Below are 26,003 nucleotides of genomic sequence, written 5' to 3' on the forward strand. Positions count from 1 at the left end.
GAGCCTGCATAGCCTTGGTATTCGCGAATACATTTAAAATATTTAGTTGTCATTTTATAGTAGAAACTACTCCCAGATACTTATTATTCTGACTTTTTCTGGTTGCCATTGGTTTTCCCATGGTGGAATCCTCTATCGGCATTTCTCCCTTAATAAAAGTGTGTATTTGAGTTTATCACAATTTCTTTTCTAAAGAACAACCCAAATGCAACTTTGCTACATTGAAGGTTTGACAGAAGTTCACATAGTCCAACTTGCATACCAAAGAGTAATCCTGTTTGCCCAGTTAGGCCTTTCTGCTTTGGACCAAAACAACTTTCAAGACCCAGTTTGAATCCCTGTTTCTCTACAGCTGCCCTACAGCACCACAGATTGTCTAAATGGGAGGTTCCTAATCTCATCTAAATCCTTCTTAGGTTGATATATTTTTAAGAATAAAAGGTAAAATGAATAAAGCGTTAAGTAAATTAGTTTGGGAAAAGAATGATCACCTTAGGTCCTTTCTATAAATTTGCTTAGTAGACATTGATCAGATTCCATGTTCCTGAGGTGAATTTCCATGCCTGTTTTTAGTTTCTTCTGTTATTTTCTCCACTTATCTTTGGTTTCAAGTGTTAAGTAACAAAAATTTAAATGAGTAAATTTTAAAGATATAATTGGCTTTATTAATCAATTCATTAATTAGGCAGCATCCAGTCTAGCAAGTAGAGGGGAGCTCCTAAGGGCTACAGAAAAGGAAAGATTTTTAAAGGTAGAGAGAGAGGCGCCTGGGTGGCTTAACCAGTTGTGTCCAACTCTAGATTTTGGCTCAGGTCATGATCTCAGGGTTGTGAGATTGATCCTTGCGTTGGGTTCTACACTCAGCAGGGAGTCTGCTTGAGATTCTCCTTCTCCCCCTCCCCCCCTTCTCTCCAAAAATAAATAGGGAGCGCCTGGGTGTCTCAGTCAGTTAAGCAGCTGCCTTCCACTCAGGTCATGATCCCAGGATCCTGGGATCAAGCCCTGCATCGGGCTCCATGTTTAGTGGGGAGTCTGCTCCCGCTCCCCCTGCTTGTCCTCTTCTCTGTCAAATAAATAAACCTAAAAAAAAATAACAAATAAATTAAAATAAATAAAGTCTTAAAAAAAAAAAGGTAGAGTAGAATAAAGGCTTTTTTTTTTTTTTTTTTTAAATTAGGCAAGGTCACTCTCCTAAGGGGAATGGGATGAGTTCTATCAGTAAATTTTCTAGCGCTGACCAGAAATTCCATGTTGAGTGGTTAAAGTTCTAGGGGGTTTGAAACTGTAGTTAGGTTAGGTGTTAAGTCTTGGTTTACTGACTTAACCTAAGGGACACCATTTGGGGCCTGTGATTTTCTTTTTAACACAAGAAACAATTTAGTGTGAGGAGACATGGAAATAGGTATAATACAGAGTGATCGAGTTGTGTTTAAGGTTCAAAGGACAAACATCAAGGCTGGAATAAGGAGTTCACTCATTTGAAAAGCATGGGAGCTAGACTTTGTAGGCAGAGGAAATTATTTGTACAAAAGCAAAAAGATATGAAATGGTATGTCAGTGAAGCATGTGAGGAAGGAATGGGAAATGAGACTGAACAGGTAAGCAGTGACCAGGTCATAAAAGGCCATGCTAAGTAATTTGGACTTCATCTTACAACAATTATTAAGTATTAAATTTGGGTATTGGGACACATGTTTTACATTCATCTTGTAATCCCTGAACAACAGTGTTAGAAAGACACAATTATCCCCATTTTATAAAATGAAAACTCTGAGGCTTAGATTAAGTAGTATCTCATGGCTGCATAGTAGATGGAAGATCAAATAATTGTCCAGCTTTTTCCAACTCCATTGCCTTCTTAACCCACTGTCTACATTGTTCCACAGCAGGGCATGGGGATTGAAGGAAGTTGCTTTATTTTATTTATTTGAGAGGGAGAGAGAAAATCTTAAGCAGGCTCCACACTAGGCCGCAAGGTCTTGATCTCACAACCTTGAGGAAATGACCTAAGCCAAAATCAGGAGTCGGACACTTAACCAACTGTGCCACCCGGGAGCCCCTCAAAGAAGTTGCTTTAAATAGATGAGTAACGTGAACCAATTTGTGTTTCAGAAAGATTTGTGGAGAGAGTAGAGGATGGATTGGAGAGGAGAAGGAGGACTGGAAGTATAGAGATTAATTACATCTTTGTGATGGTCCATGGGAGAGATGTTGAGGGCCTTAACTGCCATTATGTAGAGCTAAAGAGGAGATGATGAATGTGGGAACTATACAGGGGGTGGAATTGAGGATTTAGTGATTGGTTCATTGGTGTGTTTGAGGAAGAAGGAAGAGAGGTTTTAAATTTGGAGAACTGGCGTTTCCAGTAATTACAAAGCAGAATATGGTAGGAGAAATGGGTTGCGGGGGGAAAATAGTCAGTTATGGACACATTACATGTAGGGGACAGTAAGAAATTTTGGCCGGGGTGTCTGGTAGATAGATAGATGGATGGGTCTGGAGTTCTGGAAAGTTGTAGACTGGAGAAGAGATTTGGGAATCACTAATAGATGGTGGTTAAAGCCATGGAGGGAATGAGAAGATCAAGGACAAATGTGATGAATACCAACATTCAGGGGTATAGTCTGAGAAAAGAGAATTATGCCAAGGTTTGAGAGCACTTGAAGGAGAAAATGGATAGCAACAGCAGCTTTTGCAGAGAGGTCAGGTAAGGTGATAGTTGAGAAAACATCCTTTGGACTTGGCATGTAGAGAGCTATTGGTGGCCTGAGTGAGAGCAATATCGGTGTGAGCGGGGCAGAAATACAATTTCAAGAGGTTAATAAACAAATGGAGACCTGAGAAAAAAGGTGAAGTAATGCCTTTTTTTTTTTTAAGGAGCTTGGCTATGAAGGGAGGGAAAACATGAGCACTGGAATTCTAGAGAGGAAGGGTTTGTTGTTGTTTTAATGGTAGAAACTAGAAAAGGTGAGGATAAGACCAGGTAAAAATAAGTTTTAAAATGTGGGGGTTATTGCTTCAAATATGTTCATATCATAAAGGACAAAAAAAAAAAAAAAAAGGCCAGGATCTGTTCTAGATTTAAATAGACCAAAGAGATATGACAGCTAGTTGTGATGTGTGACTATTGATTGGATCCTGCGTTTCTAAAAAACTATAGGGCATTTTTTTTTAACAGAAATTTGACTATAGAGTGGATATTAGGTAATCTTAGTTATTTTAGTAGGTATGATAATTTTGCTTATGATTAAGTAGAGCAGTGTCCTTATTCTGAGGAGATGCATGCTGAAATATTTAGAAGTGATTTCATAATGTGTCACAACTGATTTTTAAATGGTTCTGGCAAAAGCAGAGAGGAGATAGGTAAAGCCAGACGTTAACAATCAATCTAAGGGAAGGATATACAAGTGTTTATTGTAGTATTTCCGTTTTTCTGGAGGCTTGAAATTTTTCAAAATAAGCGATTGGAAAAAATGGAAGAGGCATATTTTCAGTGAATGAAGAAAGTATCAGACTCACCAAGTTTCACTGGACAAAGATGTCCAGAAAGAGGACTTAGTCAAGTGATGCTAAAACTGCAAAAAAGTAGAATTCCCTTAGCTGTAAATTTTAAGCACTTCTACATTTTTAAATTCCTGCTCTTTTAAGTCCTATTGTTTTAATGTTCATCAACTATTTTTCCTTTAAATATTGATGTTTATTTTTTCTTAGCAGTTTTTATTACAACCCAAAGGCTGCATTTTTTTCATTTTAGTAGAACATCTTCAGTTAATGGGAATCGCTGGATAAAATAGAATGGAATTTGTTCATAACACTAAGGAATGGATTATCATACTGCATAGCTAGCATAGCACTAAAGAACCTAGTACCAGAAAAAGAAAATTTAATATTACTCGGGATATTGTCCCCACTTTTGAAGATTAGGACATATTTAGATCGGCTTTTGAAACTTTCTTTTTTGAACTGTAGCATTTCCCCTTTCATGTTTTAGCTAGATGCATCAGTATGGCATCTCAGAGTTGCCTAACTTGGCATAGTTGTTTAGTTTGGAAAACTGAGAACCTCCAGGATGATGTCAAATCAGTGTTTAGGACATATTTATAACCATGAAGGAATTCTGTATCAGACAGGGCAAAGCAGAAGTTCACATTCAATGTGACCTCTTAACCTGTTTTCTGCTTTAAACATTTTTATTGATAAGTTCTATCAGAGTCATTCTATGAGCTATGCCTCTGTCCTGTTTTTTTCCTAGACTTGAGACCCAGAAGGAATTGTGGAGAACATCTCATCAGAGCTGTCAGTAGCTTCCTTCTATTCCTGAGATGCTCCTTCAGAAGTGAACAGCCTCCTGGGGCTTACCTCCCCCCTCACCTCCACCCCAGCCTCCCTTGAAAGCAGAATTTCTTAACCTTAGCACCCTTAGCAGTTTGAGTGGGACAGTTCTTTGTTGTGGGGGGGCTGTCCTTGTAGGATGTTTGGTCTTTACCCACTAGATGCTAGTGGTGCCCCTCCAGTTGTGACAATCTAAAATGTCTCCAGACATTGCCAAATGTCCGCTGGGGAGCAAACTCATCCCTACTTGAGAACTGGTATTCTAAAGCAGTGTCTCCTAATTGGGGGTGTGCCTTTACTCAACAGGGAAGAGTTGGAATACTTCTGCACCTGGATCCCACTCCCAGAGGTTCTAGCAATTCATTACGTCGAGGGTGGTGCATGATACCTTGATTTTCCTAATTCTGCTAGTGACCCTGCCTGTGCCCTTGCAGGTATAAGCCACTGTTAGAAGTCAAGCTCACTCTTTGGAACTTCCCTCTGTGGCAAAGCTCATTCCTGCCAGAGTTGGATCTTCTTTCTTTCTGGAGGTAAAGGAATTGCCATCAAGGCTCAGCTGATTTCAGTCAGTCCCCTCGTGCTTGATGCTTAGCCATGACTTTGTGTTTGATTTTTTTTTTTTAGGGACAAGATTTTTTTTTTTTTTTTTTTAATGCAAATCCTTGTGTTGAGGGCTGACTTTCAGATCACAGCAAGGGAGCTGCCTTGCTAGTATGAAATCCCAACCCAAAGGGATATTTTTTGTGTGGTTTATTAACATCTAGCTACTAGATGCCAGTACCCCTCCAGTGTGACCATCAAAAATGTCTCCAGACTTTCCAAATGTCCCCTCTCCTGAATTGCCCCCAGTTGAGGACCACTGGTCTAACCAAAGCCAAAAGGAGGGCTTATTATAAAGATTCCTATGTGCTCTTAGAAACTTTATGAAATTATTAGTAATGACCCTTCCAGTAATTTGGGAAATGTGTCAGAATCTCAAGGAGGAAGGGTGTACAGTTTGCAGAAATATATTCAGTATCATAATACCATTGTATACTTGAATTATAAAAAAAAAAAACCATATTGTTTTTGCAATACAAACGGGGGGTTTGATGAGATGTTTATGTGTATTAAAAGTAGGCAGAGGTTTACAGTGGTGGGGAGTTCTCCTCACTTGCACTTCTGTTCCCTTCACAGTTCACAATAATGTGATGTTCCCTGCTGCCTGAGGGATACCTACATGTGCCCCACCTTCCAACAGTTTCAAATTATTTACTGGAATTTTTTCTAGAATTCTGACTGCTCTCTTTTCTGGTCCTTTACTGAATTTTAATGGATTTTGACTGGATATTGTTGGGTAATTAATTGTAGTTTGTTTGAACATTATCCTTGCTTGCTTATAGAATGTCTGTTAATTTCAACAGAAAAATGCTGTCTCTGGAATCACTATTCACAAAATCACAATGTGAAAAATATTGTAATAAGTTACTGCTTTATTCTTTTTCCAGGAATCATTGTAGTTGATCACTTTTCTAGTTCTCAACCACTAAGTTGTGATAATTGAGGGACACGGTGTTGTGGTTTCCGCACTGCCAGCTCAGAATAGGAAAATACTTGGTAAGGAAGACAGCATGCATAAAGGTTAAAAGCATCAATCCTGAAGTCAGGCACACTTGACTTCACATCCCAGCAAGTTATAGAACCTTTCTGAGCCTTAGTTTCAATATCTGTGAAATGGGATTAATCACACCTACCTTTTGGCAAAACAAAGAAAGCAAAGAAAGAGAGACAAACCAAGAAACAGACTCTTAGCTATAGAGAACAAACTGATGGTCGCCAGAGGGGAGGTTGGTGGGGGGATGGGGGAAATAGGTGAAGGGGCTTAAGAGTACACTTAACCATGATGAGCACTGAGTAATATATACAATTGTTGAATCATCATATTGTATACCTGAAACTGGTAGAACACTGTATGTTAACTATACTGGAATTAAAATTAAAAACTTAAAAAAAAGTCACACCTACCTTCTGGGGTTGCTGTGATGATTTACTAAGATAATGTTTCTAGAGTACTTAGCATGGTGCCTGGCATATAGGATGGCATAACAGGAAGTGGTAATAGAGGAATGCATATAAGTCTTTAATTTCTAATGAATTGAGTTTTTCTACCTCCTGAAGTCTTCATCTGCTCTTAAAATTTTAGAGCTAGAGGGAACTTTGCAAACTTCCTAGTTCAGTCCTTTTATTTTTTGGATGCGGAAACAGACCAAGTGACTCAGCCAGATCATAGCAGTGTAATGTAATAAATGCCACAACAGACGTATGTTCAAATTCTGTAAATACACATTTTAAAAACGTCTCTATGGAGCTTTATATACCATAAAATTTACCCATTTGAAATGTACAATTCAGTGTACATTTTTAGTATATTCACAAAGTTGTGCGACTATCACTACAATTTAAGTTTAGAACATTTTTGTCACTCTAGAAAGAAACCCTGTATCTACTAACAGCCACTCTTCATTCATCTCCTCTCCCTCCCCTGGATAACCACTGATTAATCTATTTCCTGTCTCTATAGATTGCCTCTATTCTTGACTTTTTGCATTTTATTAATGCAGTCTTATGTGATCTTTTGTGACTGTCTTCTTCCTCTTAGCATAATATTTTCAAGGTTCACCTATGTTGTAGCATGGATCAATATTTTATTCCTTTTTATTGTCCAATAATATTTCATTGTATGGATATACCACATTTTATCCATCCATTCAGTAGTTCATGGACATTTGGCTTGCTTCTCTTTTGGAGCTATTATGAATAATGCTGCTTGGATATTTGTATACAAGTTTTTGTGTTGAAATATGTTTTAAATTCTCTTGGGTTCATACTTACAAGTGGAATTACTGGATCGTATGATAACTGTGTTTAAATTTTTGAGAAACTGTCAGACTTTTCCAAAGCATCTGCACCGTATTATATTCTCACCAGCAATGTACAAGGGTTCTAGGTGCTCGATATCTTTGCCACCTTATTATCTTATTTTTTTATTATAGCCATTCCAGTGGTTGTGAAGTGGTGTCTCATTGTGGTTTTGATTTGTATTTCCCTGATAGCTAATGATGTTGAACATTTTTTCATGAATTTATTGGCCATTTGTATATCGTCTTTGGAGAAATGTCTATTCACATCCTTTCCCCATTTCAATTGGGTAAATTTTATGGTATATAAAGCTCCATAGAGACGTTTTTAAAATGTGTATTTACAGAATTTGAACATACGCCTGTTGTGGCATTTATTACACTACACTGCTATGATCTGGCTGAGTCACTTGGTCTGTTTCCGCATCCAAAAAATAAAAGGACTGAACTAGGAGGTTTGCAAAGTTCCCTCTAGCTCTAAATTGGGCCATCGTTTTATTATTGGTTGTAATAATTCTTTATGTACTTTGAATATCAATCTCTTATCAGATATATGGTTTGCAGATATGTTCTCCCATTCTGTGGGTTGTCATTTCACTTTCCTAAAAGGTATCATTTACAGTACAAAAATTGTTAAATTTTAGTGTAGTCCAATTTAGTTTTTCTTTTGCTGCTTATGCTTTTGGTGCCATATCTAAGAAACCATTGCCTAATCCAGTGTCATGAAGATTTTTCCCCTATGTTTTCTTCTAAGGGTTTATAGTTTTAGTTCTTAAGTTTATGTCTTTGCTCTGTTTTGAGTTAATTTTTGTGTATGGTAGAAGAAAGAGTCCTACTTCATTCTTTTGCATGTGAATATCTAGTTGTCCCAGCACCATTGGTTGAAAATACACATTTTTAAATAGAGTTTACCTATCCTTTTATCTGAACCTTGAAATGAAAGGCTAGATGGCCTATAAAAAACACACTGAGCAAGAGCACAGACTTTGGGGAAGGGATTTATCCTCATGAGGTCTGGGGGGGTTTCTCCCCTCCCCCAGCCAATTCCTTAAAGTCTAGATTCCCTGCCTATTAATTCGCCATTAGCAGTCTGATTCTGATTTAATTGGTTTGGGTTGAGGCCCTGGTATGAGCGTTCATTAAAAACTCTCTAGGTGATTTTAATGTATAGGCACACTTCAAAACTAGTGAACTAAAGGGTTAACAGTCATAAAGAGGACCAAGCAGTCCTCGGGAGGCGCTGCTGGAAGGGGAGAGGGGCTGAGGTGCTCGCTGGCTGGAGGCACTGCGGGCCTGCTTTTCTCCGCTGAGCTCCAGGACTGTGTCCTCTGCTCTACAGGTGGCAGCATCTCCTTACTGAAAAAATAGAATTGTACCCTGTCAGTGCTTTTTGGGGTTAGAAGCACTTTGGGGATGAGGTATGTGAGACAAGAGGACCTCTACATTTAAGGGAAAAAAAAGACCAATAGAAGAGAACGTAAATCCCAAGCACAATTTTTTCTTCTGTAAGTGAAGGAAAATACTATTTTGTAGCACAAGCACTCTTTAAATTTAAATTTAACTGCATTTTACAAAGGTATTCTACTTCACTAGTTTTTACCTTTTGTTCTGTGGCCACTGTGAAACAATTTGGCTTTGAAGTAACTATGAGAAAAATTGAATTTTGAAATCAAAGATCCTTAGGTCTTTTAAGTATGTAAAATACAAATAAAAGGCTCTTTATTGTCTCAAATCGTATTTGTGGAAAAGCTTGAGGACTGCAGCCTACAAGGTCTGAAGAGTCCCAGTGCCATGGTTTTTGTGTTGCTTGAAATTCTTGCTCTGCCAATAACAAAGCGTATCAGCGTGTCCCCTGCAGTAAATCTTGCTTTCAGTGATTAGTTCCTCCTCTTATGTTGCTAAAAGGCGTATCTGTTGTAAATGCAAAGAAATAACATCAACAACACTCCATATTGTGTTTCTTTTTATTTAAGTAAATTACCAGTAGCAGACCTCTTGTGATTAGTTTCAGAAATCATTTTGGTACTAGTGTTTCAGAGTCCCATTAGGGATTTGTTTGTGCTCTAGACTAGTGCTCCTCAAAGTGTTTGGGAACCAGTGCGGGTCTATAAACAGTTTGTTACCAGCCCACAATTAAGGAACACCTAAAAGCTGTGTAGCACTAACTTGACATTGTCTAGACATAGATTTTTTTTTTTACAAAAACATTGGCCTGCGGTGGATTAGGAAAAACACAAAGCTGGTCCTGCCCAACAGATGGTCAGGAAGCACTGTTCTAAAGGAAGGAGCTTTGAGGTGGAAGTACTTGAAAGAAACCATCCTTTTTACATTTATTTTCTTTCTCCCAGGGATTTTGTATTGGAAGACATGGATCTAGCTGCCAATGAGCTCAGCATTTATGACAAACTTTCAGAGACTGTTGATTTGGTGAGACAAACAGGCCATCAGTGTGGCATGTCAGAGAAGGCAATTGAAAAATTTATCCGACAGCTGCTGGAAAAGAATGAACCTCAGAGGGGGCCACCCCAGTACCCTCTCCTGATAGCTATGTATAAGGTAAAAATGTGTTCTGATGTGGAGATACCTTACAGAGCATAAACTCTTCAACTTTCTCCCCAAAAACTACTGTCCACTGATTCTATCACTAAACCTTAGTTTTTCTGTGAATAAATTGGCCTTTGCTCTAGTAACTGTGTGTTACTAGGAAATTTGACTATTTTGTTAAATATCCTAGATGAAAAGCTATATATTTATAGTTAAACTGTATTTGTGTATATTTTAAACTTTATTTGTGTATAATTTTTTTTTTTTTTTTTTAAAGATTTTATTTATTTGAGACAGAGAGAATGAGAGAGAGCACATGAGAGGGGGGAGGGTCAGAGGGAGAAGCAGACTCCCTGCCGAGCAGGGAGCCCGATGCGGGACTCGATCCAGGGACTCCAGGATCATGACCTGAGCCGAAGGCAGTCGCTTAACCACTGAGCCACCCAGGCGCCCTGTGTATAATTTTTAATAGCCCCAGGTCGTATGATAGAAGCTTGGTGAGCCTTGCAGTCCTCATAGTTCTCAAACTTCCAGTGCTTTCAGAAGTGAATGTAAAAAAATAATAATAATAAATAAATAAATAAATAAATAAATAAAATTTTAAAAAAAGAAGTGAATGTAAATGGCTTGTTTATGAAAATGGATCAGTTCCTAAGGCACGTTGGAAATAATAGAAGAGGCGGGTTTTTTTCTTGGCATTAAAGTATTTTGTTTGCTGGGACAATTATTAATCCTTTCCCTGTCTTTCCTTGTAGGTCCTTGTAACCCTGGGATTAATCTTGCTCACTGCCTACTTTGTGATTCAACCTTTCAGCCCATTACCACCTGAACCGGTGCTTTCTGGAGCTCACACCTGGCGCTCACTCATCCATCACATCCGGCTGATGTCCTTGCCCATTACCAAGAAGTATATGCCAGAAAATAAGGGAGTTCCTCTGCATGGGGGTGATGAAGACAGACCCTTTCCAGGTAGAATGCTGCATTTTACTACTTCTGAGATACAGCTTTCTTGACAGTATATGATGGGAAAGGAAATAACATGTATTGACATCTAATGAGAAACACTTTCCCTGTTTTGTCTCACTTAATTCTGTGGGGACTGATGGGTTTTATTGTCCCTGTTTTGCAGATAGAGAAACAGGCTCAGAGAGATTAAGAAACTTGCCAGAAAAACACTTCTGGGGGAGCCATATTCAACCCCCCCCCCCTCCAATGCCAGAGCACACGGGGTAGAGATGAGTGTTTTTGTTTTTAGGAAAGATCTGAATGTGTATTATTCTACCCTTTTCTCTCCTGTGCTCCCTATCCATAATAGGCATTTTAATAAATAGCTCTTGATTTACTGAAAGCATCTGAGTCCAGCTTGCTTTTAACCAGATCCTTTAATAGTCCTTGCGTGTTGGACTAGGTTTTTGTCCCAGTTTGTCACGGTCTTTTAGTTTAGTCTTTTCTCTCTGTCTCACAGTGTGCTTATTTAGTGCTCCTAAGTATACAGTTTTGCCAGTAAGTTGAATTTAAAAAGCATTTAAACTTAGTAACGGTGCATAAGTGCACCACAGGAATTTCTAGTCTGACGCATCATTTGAGGACTTTCCTTCCGAGAATAACATAACATGATAAGACTTGAAATTTACTTTTTGAGAAACAGTGGAGGGGATTTTGTTATTTGGCAGTGTTAATCTTATTTGCCCATATGAAGGAATGTGTAAATTAATTTTACAGATGGATTTAGAACTTTTTGTGTAATCATGTTCTGAAACCTTTAGGTTCCAGCATAACTGTTCAGGAAGTATGTTTTCTCTTCAGTGTTGCTTCCAGCAAAAATTTCCTAGTGGAAACTACACTTTATAATGCCCCTCTTTAAGCCAAGACCTAATCAGTCATAAAAATCACTTGGATTGAGTCTCCTTTGAAAGCTATTTTTGTACACTTGAGGGAGGAAATTATGGAAAGATTTCCAAAATTATACTAAAATCAGAGGAAGGGACCATTATAAAACAAAAAGCCTTGTGAGTTTTTCTTTTCTTGAATTAGCTCATATATAGAAAGTTTTTAATTCCGGACATAACTTCATTGTATTTATTGAGAGGGTTGTTTTTGAAATGTCATCAACAAAGCTAAAAAAAAAAAAAAAGTGACATTTCCAACACCCCTGTCAGGAAGGTCCAGAGCACATGGGGGAAAGATCCAGAGAAACTTGTCAATGAGGCCAGCCTGTACTGCATCCTCACATGCATTAGCCTCCTTTCCCTTCTTCCTGTCACTGCCTCCCTCAAGGTATCTTCTGCTCTTTGGCTCATAGAGATGAAGTTAGCAGTGTTTAACACCAGGTTGATGGCAGTTACTTTTTTTCTCCCCATCCTGTAAGGAAAATTTCCACAGGCTATTAAATTAGGAAGTGAGAGTCATTGGACCATGATTGCTTATTCTCTAAGTCAGAGTCTAGTAATTCAAGAAATCATAGCATCTCATCCACAAGCCTAACTATTGGGTCCACTCCAAATGAATATTTTGCCTTGCAGATGGAAATAAAATGAGTCCTTGGAGGTCAGTTGTAAAGAGAGAGCATTGGAAGGGTGGGGTTTTAGCTCTCTAATGTTGTTGACTCTATTTTTTTTTTTTTTAAGATTTTATTTATTTATTTGAGAGAGAGAGAATGAGAGAGAGCATGAGAGGGAGGAGGGTCAGAGGGAGAAGCAGACTCCCCGCCGAGCAGGGAGCCCGATGCGGACTCGATCCGGGGACTCCAGGATCATGACCTGAGCCAAAGGCAGTCGCTTAACCAACTGAGCCACCCAGGCGCCCTGTTGTTGACTCTATTAGAGTGCTGCTTTTACTTGTAAATGTGGATATTGATGCACCATATTTTCCTGTGTGTGATCATTCTGGGAAGCTGTGGCCATGTAAAACGAACAGCATATTGCATAGCATTTGGAAGGAAACTTAAGAATGCATAATATTATAAGGGGTAAATAGAAACATATTGGGGAGAATTAGGTACAAGAAATAGGAACTGCTGGGCCTGTAAGAGGGCAAGAAAGGGAAAAAATGTAAGTTACCATTCCTAATGTCATGGTACCAAAAAACAGCTGCCTTTTATTCAGGATTACTTAGTGATACCTTTTTAAGATTTTTTTTATTTATTTGACAGAGACACAGTAAGAGAGGGAACACAAGCAGGGGGAGTGGGAGAGGGAGAAGCAGCCTTCCTGCTGAGCAGGGAGCCCGATGCGGGACTCGATCCCAGGACCCTAACGACTGAGCCACCCAGGCGCCCCAACTTAGTGATACCTTTAAAGTAAATGTAGAGAGAATGGCATGGCAGATTCAGCTCCCTGAAGGAAAGCCCGCAAGCATATTGGGGCTGGCCTGTCTGTCTAACCTGTCACCCGTCCCCGCCTCCCCCCCCCCCCCCCCAGTCATCTGACACTCCTTGCAGTGGCACCTTGGGAATGACCAAGGGCAGTGGTGGGAGCAGTGCTGAGGTACCCGAGGCACTGCCACCAATGGTGCCAGGTTTCCTGCCGACCTCTGGTACTTTTTCCTCTTGACTCCAGCCAGGGAACAAAAGGCAACAGAAGTGGGGTTCTTTTTCTAGGTTCCAGCCTTGGATAGGAAACCCTGCTCCTGAATCCTCTTGATGAGAAGAACGAGGTGACTCTCTAGTGACTCACGTCAACCTCCCACTCTGCAGCAGAAAATAAATAAGCTGACACTTACTTAGTACTTACCAGATTGCCAGGCCCTGTTCAAACGGTTTTCCATATATTGTCTCATTTAATCTTCACAATATCCCTGTGAGGTAAGTTCTGGTTTTATGCCTGTTTTAAAGATGGAGACGCCAAGGTACAATGACATTAGGTCACTTGCCCAAGGTCCCAAGGCTAGTGAGTCATAGAATCAGGATTCGAACCCAGGCATCCTATCCTCAGAGTCTGATCTCTTAGCTTCTGCTGGGAGTAGTGTGTAGCCTCATAGTATGCCTGGAGACTCTAGCTCTAAGTTTGATTTGGGGGGAAAAAAAAAATACTTGATTTTGGAGTTCTTCACTCTCAGCTCTCAGCTCCCTAGTGCCTGGAATAAGGTTTTGCAGCTGGTACTACAGATCCAAAGATAAGCCAAGCTCTTGGCCCTTTAGAATTTTCCTGATCTAGTCTTTTCCTAGGCATTCAGCCCAGCTCATCTTCCTGTCTGCACCTTTACAGGTAATATTTGACTTGTTACTTGATTAAATCCTTTATCTTATTAACCCATAGTTTTCCCTTTGCAATCACATTCTTAGTTCTTGTTTTCCCCCCCAGCCTCCTATCTTTTTACCCACTTTGATCTTACCACCATACTCTTGGCTTTCACCCTTCTTCCATGGCACCACTGAGTCTTAGAGCTAAAAAGGAACTTTAGCATTGATCTAATGCATAGCCCCATTTTGTAAAGAGGAAATGGAGGACAGGAGAAGTGAAGTTACCTGCTTACCCAGCTAAAAATACCAAACTGGCACTTGAACCTTTGTTTCTTAACTCTAGTCTAGCGTTCTGTCCATCACACCACACGTACTGCCTGCTGTTTCTGCCCTCAGCCAAGCCAGGCTCCCTCATGTTAGGCCCAGTTACTTTGTTTATTTCAGGCATCTGTAATTTTTTATTTTATTTTATTTTTAAGTAATCTCTACGTCCAACATGGGGCTCAAACCCACAACCCTGAGATCAAGAGTCATGCGCTCTACTGACTGAGCCAACCAGGCACCCCTAGGCATCTATAATTTTTAATTGTGACACCCATTTATACTGAGGAGGCCTGGAATAGTTCCCATCTACAATGAGAAAATGTATCTCTTGATCTGTACTGCATAACTGGAACTTCATGTATCCGTGAACTTTCAAGGGAAGGTTGAAAGATCCGGCAACATCAAGGAGTTTTGAGAATAGTGGATCATTCGTGGACTTAGAACTAAGGACCTAATCAGAGTCTAGGCCAGTGCCCAAAGATGAAATGCTCGGACCTCAGGGAATGTCCTGTTCTTTTATTTGCAAATAAAATTTGAGGTGATAATAGCAGCTCTGTCAAGCACTTCCTGGATATCAGGCCCTGTGTCATGTCCTGGGCCGTGTATTTGCTCAGTAGTCACAGCAGTCAGAGTGGTTACCGTTTTTATGTCCATTTCAAAGATGAGACTGACGTGTGCCGGGGATTGACTATTCTAAAGTCTCACAGTTAGAAACCATGTTTTTAAATTGAAGTATAGTTGACACACAATATTACCCTAGTTTCAGGTGTGCAGCACAGTAATGAGACAAGTCTGTATGTCATGCTGTGCTCCCCACAAGGGTAGCCACCGTCTCTCACCATACAGCGCTGTTACAGTACCATTGACTGCATTCCCTAAGCTGTACCTTTCATTTCTGTGACTCATTCATTGCATAACTGAAAGCCTGTGCCTCTCAGGCCCCTTCACCCATTTTGCCCATCCCTCCTCACCCCCCTTCCCTCTGGCAACCATCAGTTTGTTCTCTGTATTTACGGGTCTCTTGCTGCTTTTTTTGTTTTGTTTTTTAGATTCCACATGTAAGTGAAATCATATAGTATTCATATTTGCCTGACTTACTTCACTTAGCATAACATATCCTCTATGTTCATCTGTGTTGTCACAAATGGCAAGATCTCATTCTTTTTTGTGACTGAGTAATATTCCTCGTGTGTGTGTGTAACATGTAGGATTTCACTTCTCTGTCATACCTTTTTAAAATATAGACTAGCTAGCATAGGGTGCCTGGGTGGCTCGGTCAGTTAAGCGTCTGCCTTCAGCTCAGGTCAGGATCCCAGGGTCCTGGGATCGGTCCTACATCAGGCTTCCTGCTCAGCAGGGAGTCTGCTTCTCCTTCTACCCCACCCCCTGCTCGTGATCTCTCTCTCTCAAATAAATAAAATCTTAAAAAAAAATAGCTAATATAAGGAGGCTATTTGGAGTAAAGAAACCTTAGACATTAAAAGAAAGTTAGGAGGTGACTATCCAGCTTCCACAGGCCTTTCTGTCTGATGCTGCAGGGAGGGGATAGAAAAAGAGGACTGGAAGGAAGTGAGATGCAGCATGTAAGGTGGCTGAAGAAGAGCTGTGTACAGAATGGCATGGGATGGTCTGCTGTGTGCTGTTGGCTATTTTCCAGGTTGCTCACTTTGTGGTATGATGGTTCTAGCCAGTTGTGTAGAGAACACATCGGATGAAGCCCGTTCAGGTAGATGGAGGCCAAGTAGGAAGTCTGGGTAATTCTTTTGTTGTTGGGGATTTTATGGGAAGGGGAGGAAGACAATTACTACCTGGCCATTCCTCAGTCCTTTCCCACCAAAATATAAGCACATTCTTCATCCACTTGGTGATCTCAAGGCTGTAGAGAGATCAAAAGTGGCTCTCCCTCTTGAAGTTGGGCTCCCCTAATTAGATGGATGGCATAGGCTACCCCATTCCAGTAATCCATTTTTCCTCGTCATTTCCCTCCTTCTTTGCTGGCCACCAGCCTGGCCAATGTCTCTGCTCCTGTCAGGTACCTCTCCAGAGGCCTGCCTTCTAAGATGACTGAACTCTACATTTCGTAGTTGATATTCTCAGCTTAAGTTTTCATGGTCTCCAATGACCTTTTTATTTGGAAAATACATAAGACACATATAAAGACACAATAAAGAGGTATAAGATTTTTATTTTTAAAAATACAGTTTTAGGGGCGCCTGGGTGGCTGTCGTTGAGCGTCTGCCTTCGGCTCAGGTCATGATCCCAGGGTCCTGGGATCGAGCCCCGCATCGGGCTCCCTGCTCCGCGGGAAGCCTGCTTCTCCTTCTCCCACTCCCCTCGCTTGTGTTCCTGCTCTCGCTGTGTCTCTCTCCGTCAAATAAATAAATAAAATCTTTAAAAAAAAAAAAAAATACAGTTTTAATAAAGAAACTTCTCGGGGCACCTGGGTGGCTCAGTCGTTAAGCGTCTGCCTTTGGCTCAGATCGTGATCCCGGATTGAGCCCCGCATCAGGGGTCCCTGCTCAGTGGGGAGCCTGCTTCTCCCTCTCCCACTCCCCCTACTTATATTCCCTCTCTCGCTGTGTCTCTCTCTGTCAAATAAATAAATAAAATCTTTAAAAAAAAACAAAACACTTCTCTCAATTCCTCTCACTCTTCCACCCAACCAACCACTGGTTATAATTTGATAAACATACTTCTGAATTTTTCCGTGGCTATACAGACAGGTATACTTAACATATATAAATATATTTTGGTACACGCACACAGAAAAAGGGCTTATGTACATACCTCCGCTAGTACTACAGGTTGGGTGGCTTAATACATCAGAAATTCATCCTCTCACAATTCTGTAGACTTAAAGTCCAAAATCAAGATGTTAGTAAGGCTCTCTTCCCTCCAGGGAAGATTCTTGTTTGCCTCTTCCAGCTTTTGGTGGTTGCCAGCAATCCATGGTGTTCCCTAGCTGTGGTAACATAACCCTTGTCTCTGCGCCCATCTTGACATGGCCATTTTTCCTGTGTGTGTCTTTGTGTGGTCCTCTCATCTTCATATAGGGTTACCATTTAGAGCTGATTTAAGGCCCACCTTACTTCAGTGTGACTTCATCTTAATTAGTTACATCTGCAAAGACCGTATTTCCAATTGTTGTTACATTCTGACATTCCAGAAGGACTTGAATTTTGGGGGGGACCCTGTTCAACCCAGTATATATACTTTTCTGGATTTTATATTATTCCATTCTGTGAATATTCCATAATTTAAGTTTCTAGGGAGTTTTTTTTGTCCTTTTTTTTGCTATTATAAAAAAGTGCACCTGGGACATTCATACATATATATCTTTATATACATGTACTATTATTTAAGAGATTCTTAGAAGTAGAACAGCTGGGTCAAAGAGCATGCACATTTTAAATTTTAATAAATACTACCCAAATTGTTTTCATAAACTTATACCAATGTATACTTTCATTAGCAACATATATGCGGGGCGCCTGGGTGGCTCAGACGGTTAAGTGTCTGCCTTCGGCTCAGATCATGATCCCGAGGTCCCGGGATCGAGCCCCATATTGGGCTCCCCGCTTAGCGGGGAGCCTGCTTCTCCCTCTCCCTCTGCCTGCTGCTCCCTCTGCTTGTACTCTCTCTAATTAAAACAACAACAACAAAAAAAACAGCATATATACACCAGATATTGTCATTGTTTTGCTAGTTAGAAAACCAAAGAATGGTGTCTTATTTTAAGTTGCATTTCTTTGATTGTTACTGGAATTGGATGCCTTTTCATGTTTTATCAGCTATTTATATTTATTTTTCTGTGAATTGCTTGTTCATATTCTTTGCCCTTTTAACATTTTTTATTAAATAGGAGTTCATTGTACATTAGAGATGTTCTTTGCCTCATACGCAAATATTGGTTGCATGTTTTCTTCATGGCATTTTGGTTTGTGTCTTGCTTAGGAAGCCTTTATTTCTCCCAAAATTATAAAAGCATCTCATATTCTCTAATTATTTTTAAAATTTTGTTTTATCCATTTAGATCTTTATCTAGAATTTATTTCAGTGTATAGTGAAAGGTAGGGATCAAACTTTATTTTCTTCCAAATAGGTGGCTACTTGTCCCAACATAATTTACTGTATCCATCCTTTCTTCACTGAATTAAAATTGACCTTTATCACAAATTAAATATTCTCATTGTGTGTGTGTGTGTGTGTGTATACTGGATTTGTTACTACATTCTTCATTTGGTTTTATTGAACCTTTTGTCTGTTACTTTATAAAAGCATAGTTCTCATTATTTGCTACGGTTATGTTCTATAAAGTTCCTGCAAATAGTGAATTAGTGAATATTGACCCGTTGCCCTTAGGGGAAATCAGAGTTGGGTTCCTGAGAGTCTCTGGCCACATTGTCATCAATTGATGAATACTTTATGTATGTTTTTGTTTAAAGATACCTTATTTAATATATATTGTTGACTCATTAACATTGAATTCACAGTCAACAGCACTATAACTCATGCCTAAACAAAGCCTATCTAACACGTATATTTTCTCTCTAAGGCACATCACAGCCTGCTTGCACTTAGGAATGCTAGAACTTTAGCACTGTGCTCGGAGGCCATTTTTTAAATTGACAAACTACTTGTTGAGCAGTTTTGGGTTCACAGCAAAATTAAGCAGAAAGTACAGAGAGTTCCATATACCGCTGTCCCCACAAATGCATAACCTCCTTGGGAGCCATTCTAAACAGCAAAATCACCAATAAAAATATAAAAAAATGTAGCACCAAATAAACGGTGAAAAGGACACTCGTTTACAGTTTGAGAGGTGAAACAAAAGGCCACGTGTCACCTTCTTCCACCTCAGCTAGGCTTTGCCACTGTGCATGGCTGGGGATGAATGCAAAAGCACCACAAGAATTGATTGGGGTTACAAATAAATTTCGGGGAGTAGGCAAATTCACAGATCGGAATCTGTACATAGTGAGGATTGACTGTACTCTTTTAATTACAGTAGCTTTATAGAATGCTACTATGTTCTTACATCTAGAAGAGCAAGTGCCTCATTATTTTTTCTTTTTCAAGAATTTATTTTCTTAAAGTTCAATAATAGACAACCCAATTAAAAATGGGCAAAAGATTTGAATAGACATTTCTCCAAGAAAGATAGGCAGATGACAGGAACGTAAAATATTGCAGCTGCTTTGGAAAACAGTTTGGCAGTTCCTCAGAAAAGTAAACACAGAGTTACCAAATGACCTAGTCATTCCACTCCTAGGTATGTACACAAAAGAATTGAAAACACATGTCCACACAAACACTTGTATGCAAATATTCACAGGAGCGTTGTCCATAATAGCCCCAAAGTAGGAATGTCCAGCAACATATGAATGAATAAACAAAACGTAGTATATCCACGTAACGGAATATTACTTGGCAATAGAAAGGAAAGTCAACTGATATGCACTGTAACATGGATGAGCCTTGAAAACATTAGGCTAAATTAAAGAAGCCAGACACAAATGACCGTATATTGCACAATTCCGTTTATTTGAAATACCAGAATAGGCAAATCCATGGAGACTGAAAGATTAGTGGTTGCTTAGGGCTGGCAGGAGAGGGGTTAGAATGGGAAAAGTGTCTAATAGGTACAGGGTTTCTTTTTAGGGTGATGAAAATGTTTTAAAATTGGATAATAGCGATAGTTACTACAACTCTGTGAATATACTAAAAGCCACTGAATTACAGAGTTTATTTTTTTTAAGATTTATTGATTTGAGAGCGTGCATGAATGGGGGGGGAGGTGTGAAGGGAGAGGGAGAATCTCAAGCACACTCCCCGTTGAGCATGGAGCCTGTCTCAGGGCTTGATCCCAGGACCCTGAGATCATGACCTGAGCCGAAATCGAGAGTCAGCTGCTTAACCGACTGAGCCACCCAGGTGCCCCTGAATTGTACACTTTAAATGAATGAATTTTGTGATCTAGGAATTAAATCTCAGTAAAGCTGAGGTTTTTTGTTAATGTTTTATCTACACAGAGAAAGCAGAATAATGCCCTTTCCCTCCAGTCCTTCCCTCTTCACGCCCAGCATGGGGAGAGCTTGAGCCGTCCAGTGACCCGTGAGCAGTCAGGGGTGAGGGTCCTCAGGTCCACCATCTGCGCAGGGCCTGTGACATAGGCTCTTACTGTATTCTCCGGTGGTATCTGGGCCCAAGGGGGGATGTCCTCCATAGATTTGAGGCAGCGACCAGACTTTGTAAGTCATTTGTATAACCAAGGACACCTCTGGCTCTGAAATTATTTCCAGAGTTAATTTGGGCAGGGGATGGATTATTGCCTGTTGCTGTTCTCACACATTTACTCTTCTAGATAAACTTTAGAATGAGATTGTCACAGCCCCACCCCACCCCTACCTTCACCAGTAAGAACTCTGATGGGAGACTATCCAAGTTCTGCTAAATAGATCTTTGGGTAGACTTGGCCTCTTTTTAATATTTAGTCTTCCCATCCAGGATCACGGTATGATATGTTTATTTATTCAGGTCTTATTTTATGTCCTCCAGTCAAATTCTATAGATTTACCTTTCTTGTGAAGCTTACTGCTAGTAATGAGTGAGGCCATTTTCCATTTCAGCTTTGCAATGACTGTAGCTAGGAGAGGAAGAGGTAATTGATGTTCATGTGTCTAGATGTGTATGCCTTACATTCTGCCACCTTATTAAATTCTCTTTGTAGTACTCTCGTCTCTCTTTTTCTTTCCTGATTTTTCCTTCCTGGGGTTTTCTTCCTCCGCCTGCTTTTCAGGGCATCTCTACCTGGAAATCCCAGGAGTGTCTTAAGCTCAGAATAAAACTGAAATTCAGTAAGTCACAGCTAAAATGATCTCTCTGTGCTCTTAGGTTCAGAACTGCTCACTGCTAGCCCCTAGCCCTTAAAGCACCTTTGTATACATTATGATGCCCCTTTCTCCTGACACTTGACTCTTACCTCCTGGAGAAATTGCCATAATTAACTGACTCAGTTGGAATAGGACACATCCCTGCAGGAACACGTCATGATCAATCTGCAGGTCTCCAGCATCTCCTGTCTCCGGGCCCCCTTAGGTGAGGCGTGCTTGGGCAATCTCAGCACATAGCATTCTTTAGATCTGTAGGTTGTGCCGTCACTGCCTCAGTTTACCTCTCATTATATGTCACCTCTCATCACGGTACAACCTCCGCCCCCCAAAAAAGGACAAAAACAAAGTACAACCCAGTCTTCCTCTTCCCAGCCTCTCTCTTCTCGGACACTCTAGTCACAGCCCAGAATAACCTTCCTAAAGCATTGGAAACCACTACCCAAAGGCCTTTGCTGGTTTCTTGTTTTGCTCAGAGTCAGAGCCTGGAAGCCCTCATCACAGCCATCCTACTTTTCGTTTCTACTGCCACCCGTGGAGATAGAGCTGTCCCACTGTCCCACTGTGCTCTTCCCAACACACTCTGGTGCCTTGGTTACTGCTGTAGCCCCTCACTCTCCGCTTGCTCATCTGTAATGGGAGAAGAGCACTGCCTCCTCGATAATCATATAGTAAAAAGTAAATGATAGAGCATGTGAACATGACCAGCCCAGGGCCTGGCATTTAGCACGTCGATGTCCTTTCCCCTTCCTTCCTTAGAACTCCCTCACAAGGACTTTGGAAACTGAAATACTATATAATTGTAACATACTGTTATGATTACTTATGCCTCATTGTATGTCCATTACCCAAAGTGCTTGTATTTGGGCAAGAATTCATTGTATTTGACCTCTAATTAGGAACATTTGAAAATATCTCAGAAGAGGGGTGCCTGGGTGGCTCAGTTGGTTAGGCGTCCGACTCTCAATTTTGGCTCAGGCCATGATCTCAGGGTCATGAGATTGAGCCCTGCATCGGGTTCTGTGCTGGGCATGGAGCCTGCTTAAGATTCTTTCTCTCTCCCTCTGCCCCCACCTCCCATTCATAATCTCTCTCTCTCTCTCCCCCTCTATCTCAAAAAAAAAAAATCCCAGAAGAAAAAAGCGTAACTTTGCAGACTCGGTGTGCCACCTGAAACAGGTGCCACAGGAGGGTTCCTGGCTGGCCCTGGAGGCCCCTGGCAGGATAAGGGGGCAGCAGAGGGTCCCCTGGCTGGCAGTCTGCCCACAACTGAGGCACGTGAGGAGGGGAGGTGGCAGCTGCCTCAAGGAAACAGGTTCTGTCTGTAAGAGATGGAGGGTGTTTGGAGGGTGCTCAGGAGACAAGCTAAGAACAAATGCAGTCCTTCCCTGGTGGGGATTTCCTCCGCCCCACTACTGTTGCCTTAAGAAAACAAGGAAAGGGCACTTGCTGTCGACTGCAGCAAATGTTTTGTGGTTAGGAGTCAGTTTCCAAGTGTGTTGATTGGTTCAGAGAATTGACTTAATTTCAGCCACATTTGGTGGTCTGTTTGTCTTTTGTTCTAGGCTTTCTCCCGATTTGGTCTCCATTGGGTTTTAATCAGAAACCATCTGTGAAAATTTTGGATCCAAATTAGAGTTTATCATAAGCACATATCTCAGAGAACACAGAGGAAACCCAGAGTGGAACAGAAAGCAAACAAGAAATAATGCAATAACATTAGAAACAGAATGGTGTCAGAGGGAAGGAACAGAGGGAAACTGAGAAGGGCTGCATCCAGAGAGCAAGCCAACTCTTCAGCAGAGGACCTGCGAGAGAAGGGGGATGGCGAGGCAACTAGCACTCACATCAGGGACTGGTCGGCCATTCTTCCCTTGCTGACCAACCTGCAGCCCTGGGGGCTAGACACCATGGTTAGTGGTCCCTACCCACTTCTGAGCTGGGACAGAGCACTGTCTTTTTTTTTTTAAGATTTATTTATTTATTTGGGAGAGAGAGAGCCAAAAGGGGGGTGCGGGGGGCAGGAGCAGAGCGAGAGAGAATATCTCAGGCAGACTCCCTGCTGAGCGCAGAGCCCATCTGGGCCTGATCCCATGACCCCAAGATCATGATCTGAGCCAAAACCAAGAGTCCCAAGCTTAACCAACTGTGCCACCCAGATGCCCCACAGAGTACTTAGTGGGCACATATAATTCACTTTACCCCAGAGATGGGCTCATGAGAAGTCCTATCTCTTCTCCATCTTTTCTCACTCCTCTTTCCCAGAGTCATCCTGGCCTCCACTTGGAGACGACACACAGTGGGGCTCATCACTGATGGTGGGACCACCCTTTCTGCCTGCCCCTCCCCCATGTGCTGTAGACTTTCAGACATTTGGGTCACGGGTTAGAAAACAGTGGGACAGGGGGCACCTGGGTGGCTCAGTTGGTTAAGCGACTGCCTTCGGCTCAGGTCATGATCCTGGAGTCCCGGGATCGAGTCCCGCATCGGGCTCCCTGCTCGGCAGGGAGTCTGCTTCTCCCTCTGACCCTCCTCCCTCTCATGCTCTCTGTCTCTCATTCTCTCTGTCTCAAATAAATAAATAAAATCTTTAAAAAAAAACAGTGGGACGGGGTGCCTGGGTGGCTCAGTCCGTTGGGCGTCTGCCTTCGGCTCAGGTCATGATCCTGGGGTCTTGGGATCGAGCCCCACATCTGGCTCCCTGCCCAGCGGAGAGCCTGCTTCTCCCTCTCCATCTGCCTGCCACTCTGCCTACTTGTGCTCTCTCTCTCTCTCTCTCTGTCAAGTGAATAAATAAAATCTTTATAAAAAAAAAAACAGTGGGACAGCTCTATCTCCATCCCCACGTTGCTGAATATCTTCTCCAACTGGTTGACATAGTTGATTTGACTTAGGAGATACGTATACATATTAAAAAATATTTTCCATGAAGTGTAGAAGAATATACTGAAGAACATACCTCTCCTGCCCACCCCTCTCCCCTGTGCCATCTACACCCTCCTCAGAGGCTACTTACTTCATGTGTACCTTTTCGGAGGTCACCAGTGCTGATCATCGTTAGCTTTTAAAAATCATTGTATCTTTCCTTTTTACTTTCATTGCTGAGGCTGAGAGTTTACCCGCTGTGTTCTGCATCTGCCTTCTCCATATCCCTTCCTCTCACAGACTTTGACCCTTGGTGGACAAACAACTGTGAGCAGAATGAGTCAGACCCCATCCCTGCCAACTGCACTGGCTGTGCCCAGAAATTACCCCTCAAGGTAATGCTCCTGGAAGATACCCCGAAGAAATTTGAGAGACTGCATCCTCTGGTGATCAAGGTGAGCAAGAAGCCTTATTCTCCCACTGATAGGTTATCTGTTTAATGGCTCACAAGCGTCAGGCTCTGTGACATGCCTGAGAAGGAATCCTGTGTTGGTTTTTGTCTTGCTTTTGTTTTCTGCCTTGCCAAGACGGGACAGCTCTTGTTGTCAGAGGAGCTTCAGCGTTTCCTGTGCCAGTACCCTGAGGTAACGGAAGGTTTCAGCGAAGCGTTTTTCAACAAGTGGTGGCGCTGCTTTCCCGAACGGTGGTTCCCATTTCCTTATCCGTGGTGAGTGTGGAAGAGGGCACTTAGCCTGCATGTGGTAGAAACCGGGCAGACCAAGTGTGAGAACAATACTAGCTACCACCGAGACCCTCCCCTGCCTCACACTGGGTAGGCATTCTTCAAGTCAAATGATAGAACCTCACTGTTGAAAAACCAGTGATGAGTCCAAGAGGTGTCTCAAGAGGGCTGTCACCATAAATACACACTGAGATTGCCCGATAGCATCATAATTTATTTCTGAGGACATGTTTAACATTTGTGTTTGTGCATCCTGAGTGTTGAGGGCTAAAGAGAAAGCATGAAGAATAGAAGGGAAACTTCATTTCCTGGCACTTGTTTGTGCCAGGCTGTGTGCCTTAGTGGTTAGTGTCTGTTCCTCACTGGTGATGCTCATAATAGCCGTAGGAAGTAGGAATTATCACTGTCATTTTTTAGATCAGAAAAGTGGGAATCAGGTTAAGTACCTTGCTTAAGGTCACCGAGCCAGGATTGAAACCCAGGTCTGTCTCCCTCTTCCTCCCTGTGTCCTGTAGAAGACATGGTCAGGGCGCGTGGGTGGCTCAGTCAGTTAAGCGTCCAACTCTTGATTTTGGCTCAGGTTGTGATCTCAGGGTCATGAGATTGAGCCTCCCATCAGGTTCTGTGTTCATCAGGGAGTCTGCTCATCTCCCTCTGCCCCTCCCCCGGTCACGCTCACTCTCTCTAAAAAAAAATAAAAAGAAAACATGGTCCATTTTTGGGGTGAAGGTTGCTCTCCAGAAAAAAAGAAGGAAAGCCAGTTTCCTTTTAGAACCATTCCAAAAGAGAATTAAAATTGCTTTTTTGGTCTTTTTGTTAGATAATTTCTCAATGCTTCTGTCTTTTTAAAAATTTGCCATTTATTTGCCTGATCGAATACTCTGGTTTAACTAGTCAGGCTTCCCATTGCATGCCATACCACCTTAGAAGAAAGTTCATGATTTTTGCCTCCTCCTCCTCCCTTCTGTTCTCCCGCCTGGTCTGCTGTTAGTTACTTCAGTCTCTTTTCCAAGATAGAATGAATGGACCATTTCTTTCCTTCCTCTATATGTTGTTTTAGCTGGATTTTATAAACACCCCACCCACATGTACAAATTATTGGCTGTGGAGTTATGTGTGTACGTGTGCATGTCACAATTAATTGATTTGGCATGACTGTTATTCATTAATCTAATACTTAGGATATTGTCCTGATATTTTTCCCTGTTTACCCACCGCCCACAGTTTTC

General features: G+C 41.4%; 1 protein-coding gene across 4 annotated transcripts in view; it reads left to right on the forward strand.

Moving 5' to 3' along the window:
- The window catches only part of CUNH6orf89 (chromosome unknown C6orf89 homolog), a 46,650-nt gene that overhangs the window by 758 nt on the left and 19,889 nt on the right, over nt 1-26,003 (forward strand). For 2 of the 4 annotated variants that reach the window (XR_010413613.1, XM_064597543.1), the window contains exons 2-6: nt 4,767-4,862; nt 9,578-9,785; nt 10,529-10,742; nt 24,333-24,487; nt 24,620-24,759. Coding sequence is in view for 3 of the 4 variants with exons in the window: in XM_064597543.1 (XP_064453613.1) it covers nt 4,767-4,862; nt 9,578-9,785; nt 10,529-10,742; nt 24,333-24,487; nt 24,620-24,759 (813 nt within the window). In the remaining variant the exon portion in view is untranslated. Of the gene's footprint in view, nt 1-4,766; nt 4,863-9,577; nt 9,786-10,528; nt 10,743-24,332; nt 24,488-24,619; nt 24,760-26,003 lie in introns of those variants that run through there. The other 2 variants (XM_064597544.1, XM_045866807.3) reach the window with 2 other exon arrangements.

Source organism: Mirounga angustirostris, unplaced genomic scaffold (assembly GCF_029215605.1).
Source record: "Mirounga angustirostris isolate CCGP_5_RB_7025 unplaced genomic scaffold, mMirAng1.0.hap1 SCAF_8, whole genome shotgun sequence".
In the NCBI taxonomy this organism is placed as follows: Eukaryota; Metazoa; Chordata; class Mammalia; order Carnivora; family Phocidae; genus Mirounga; species Mirounga angustirostris.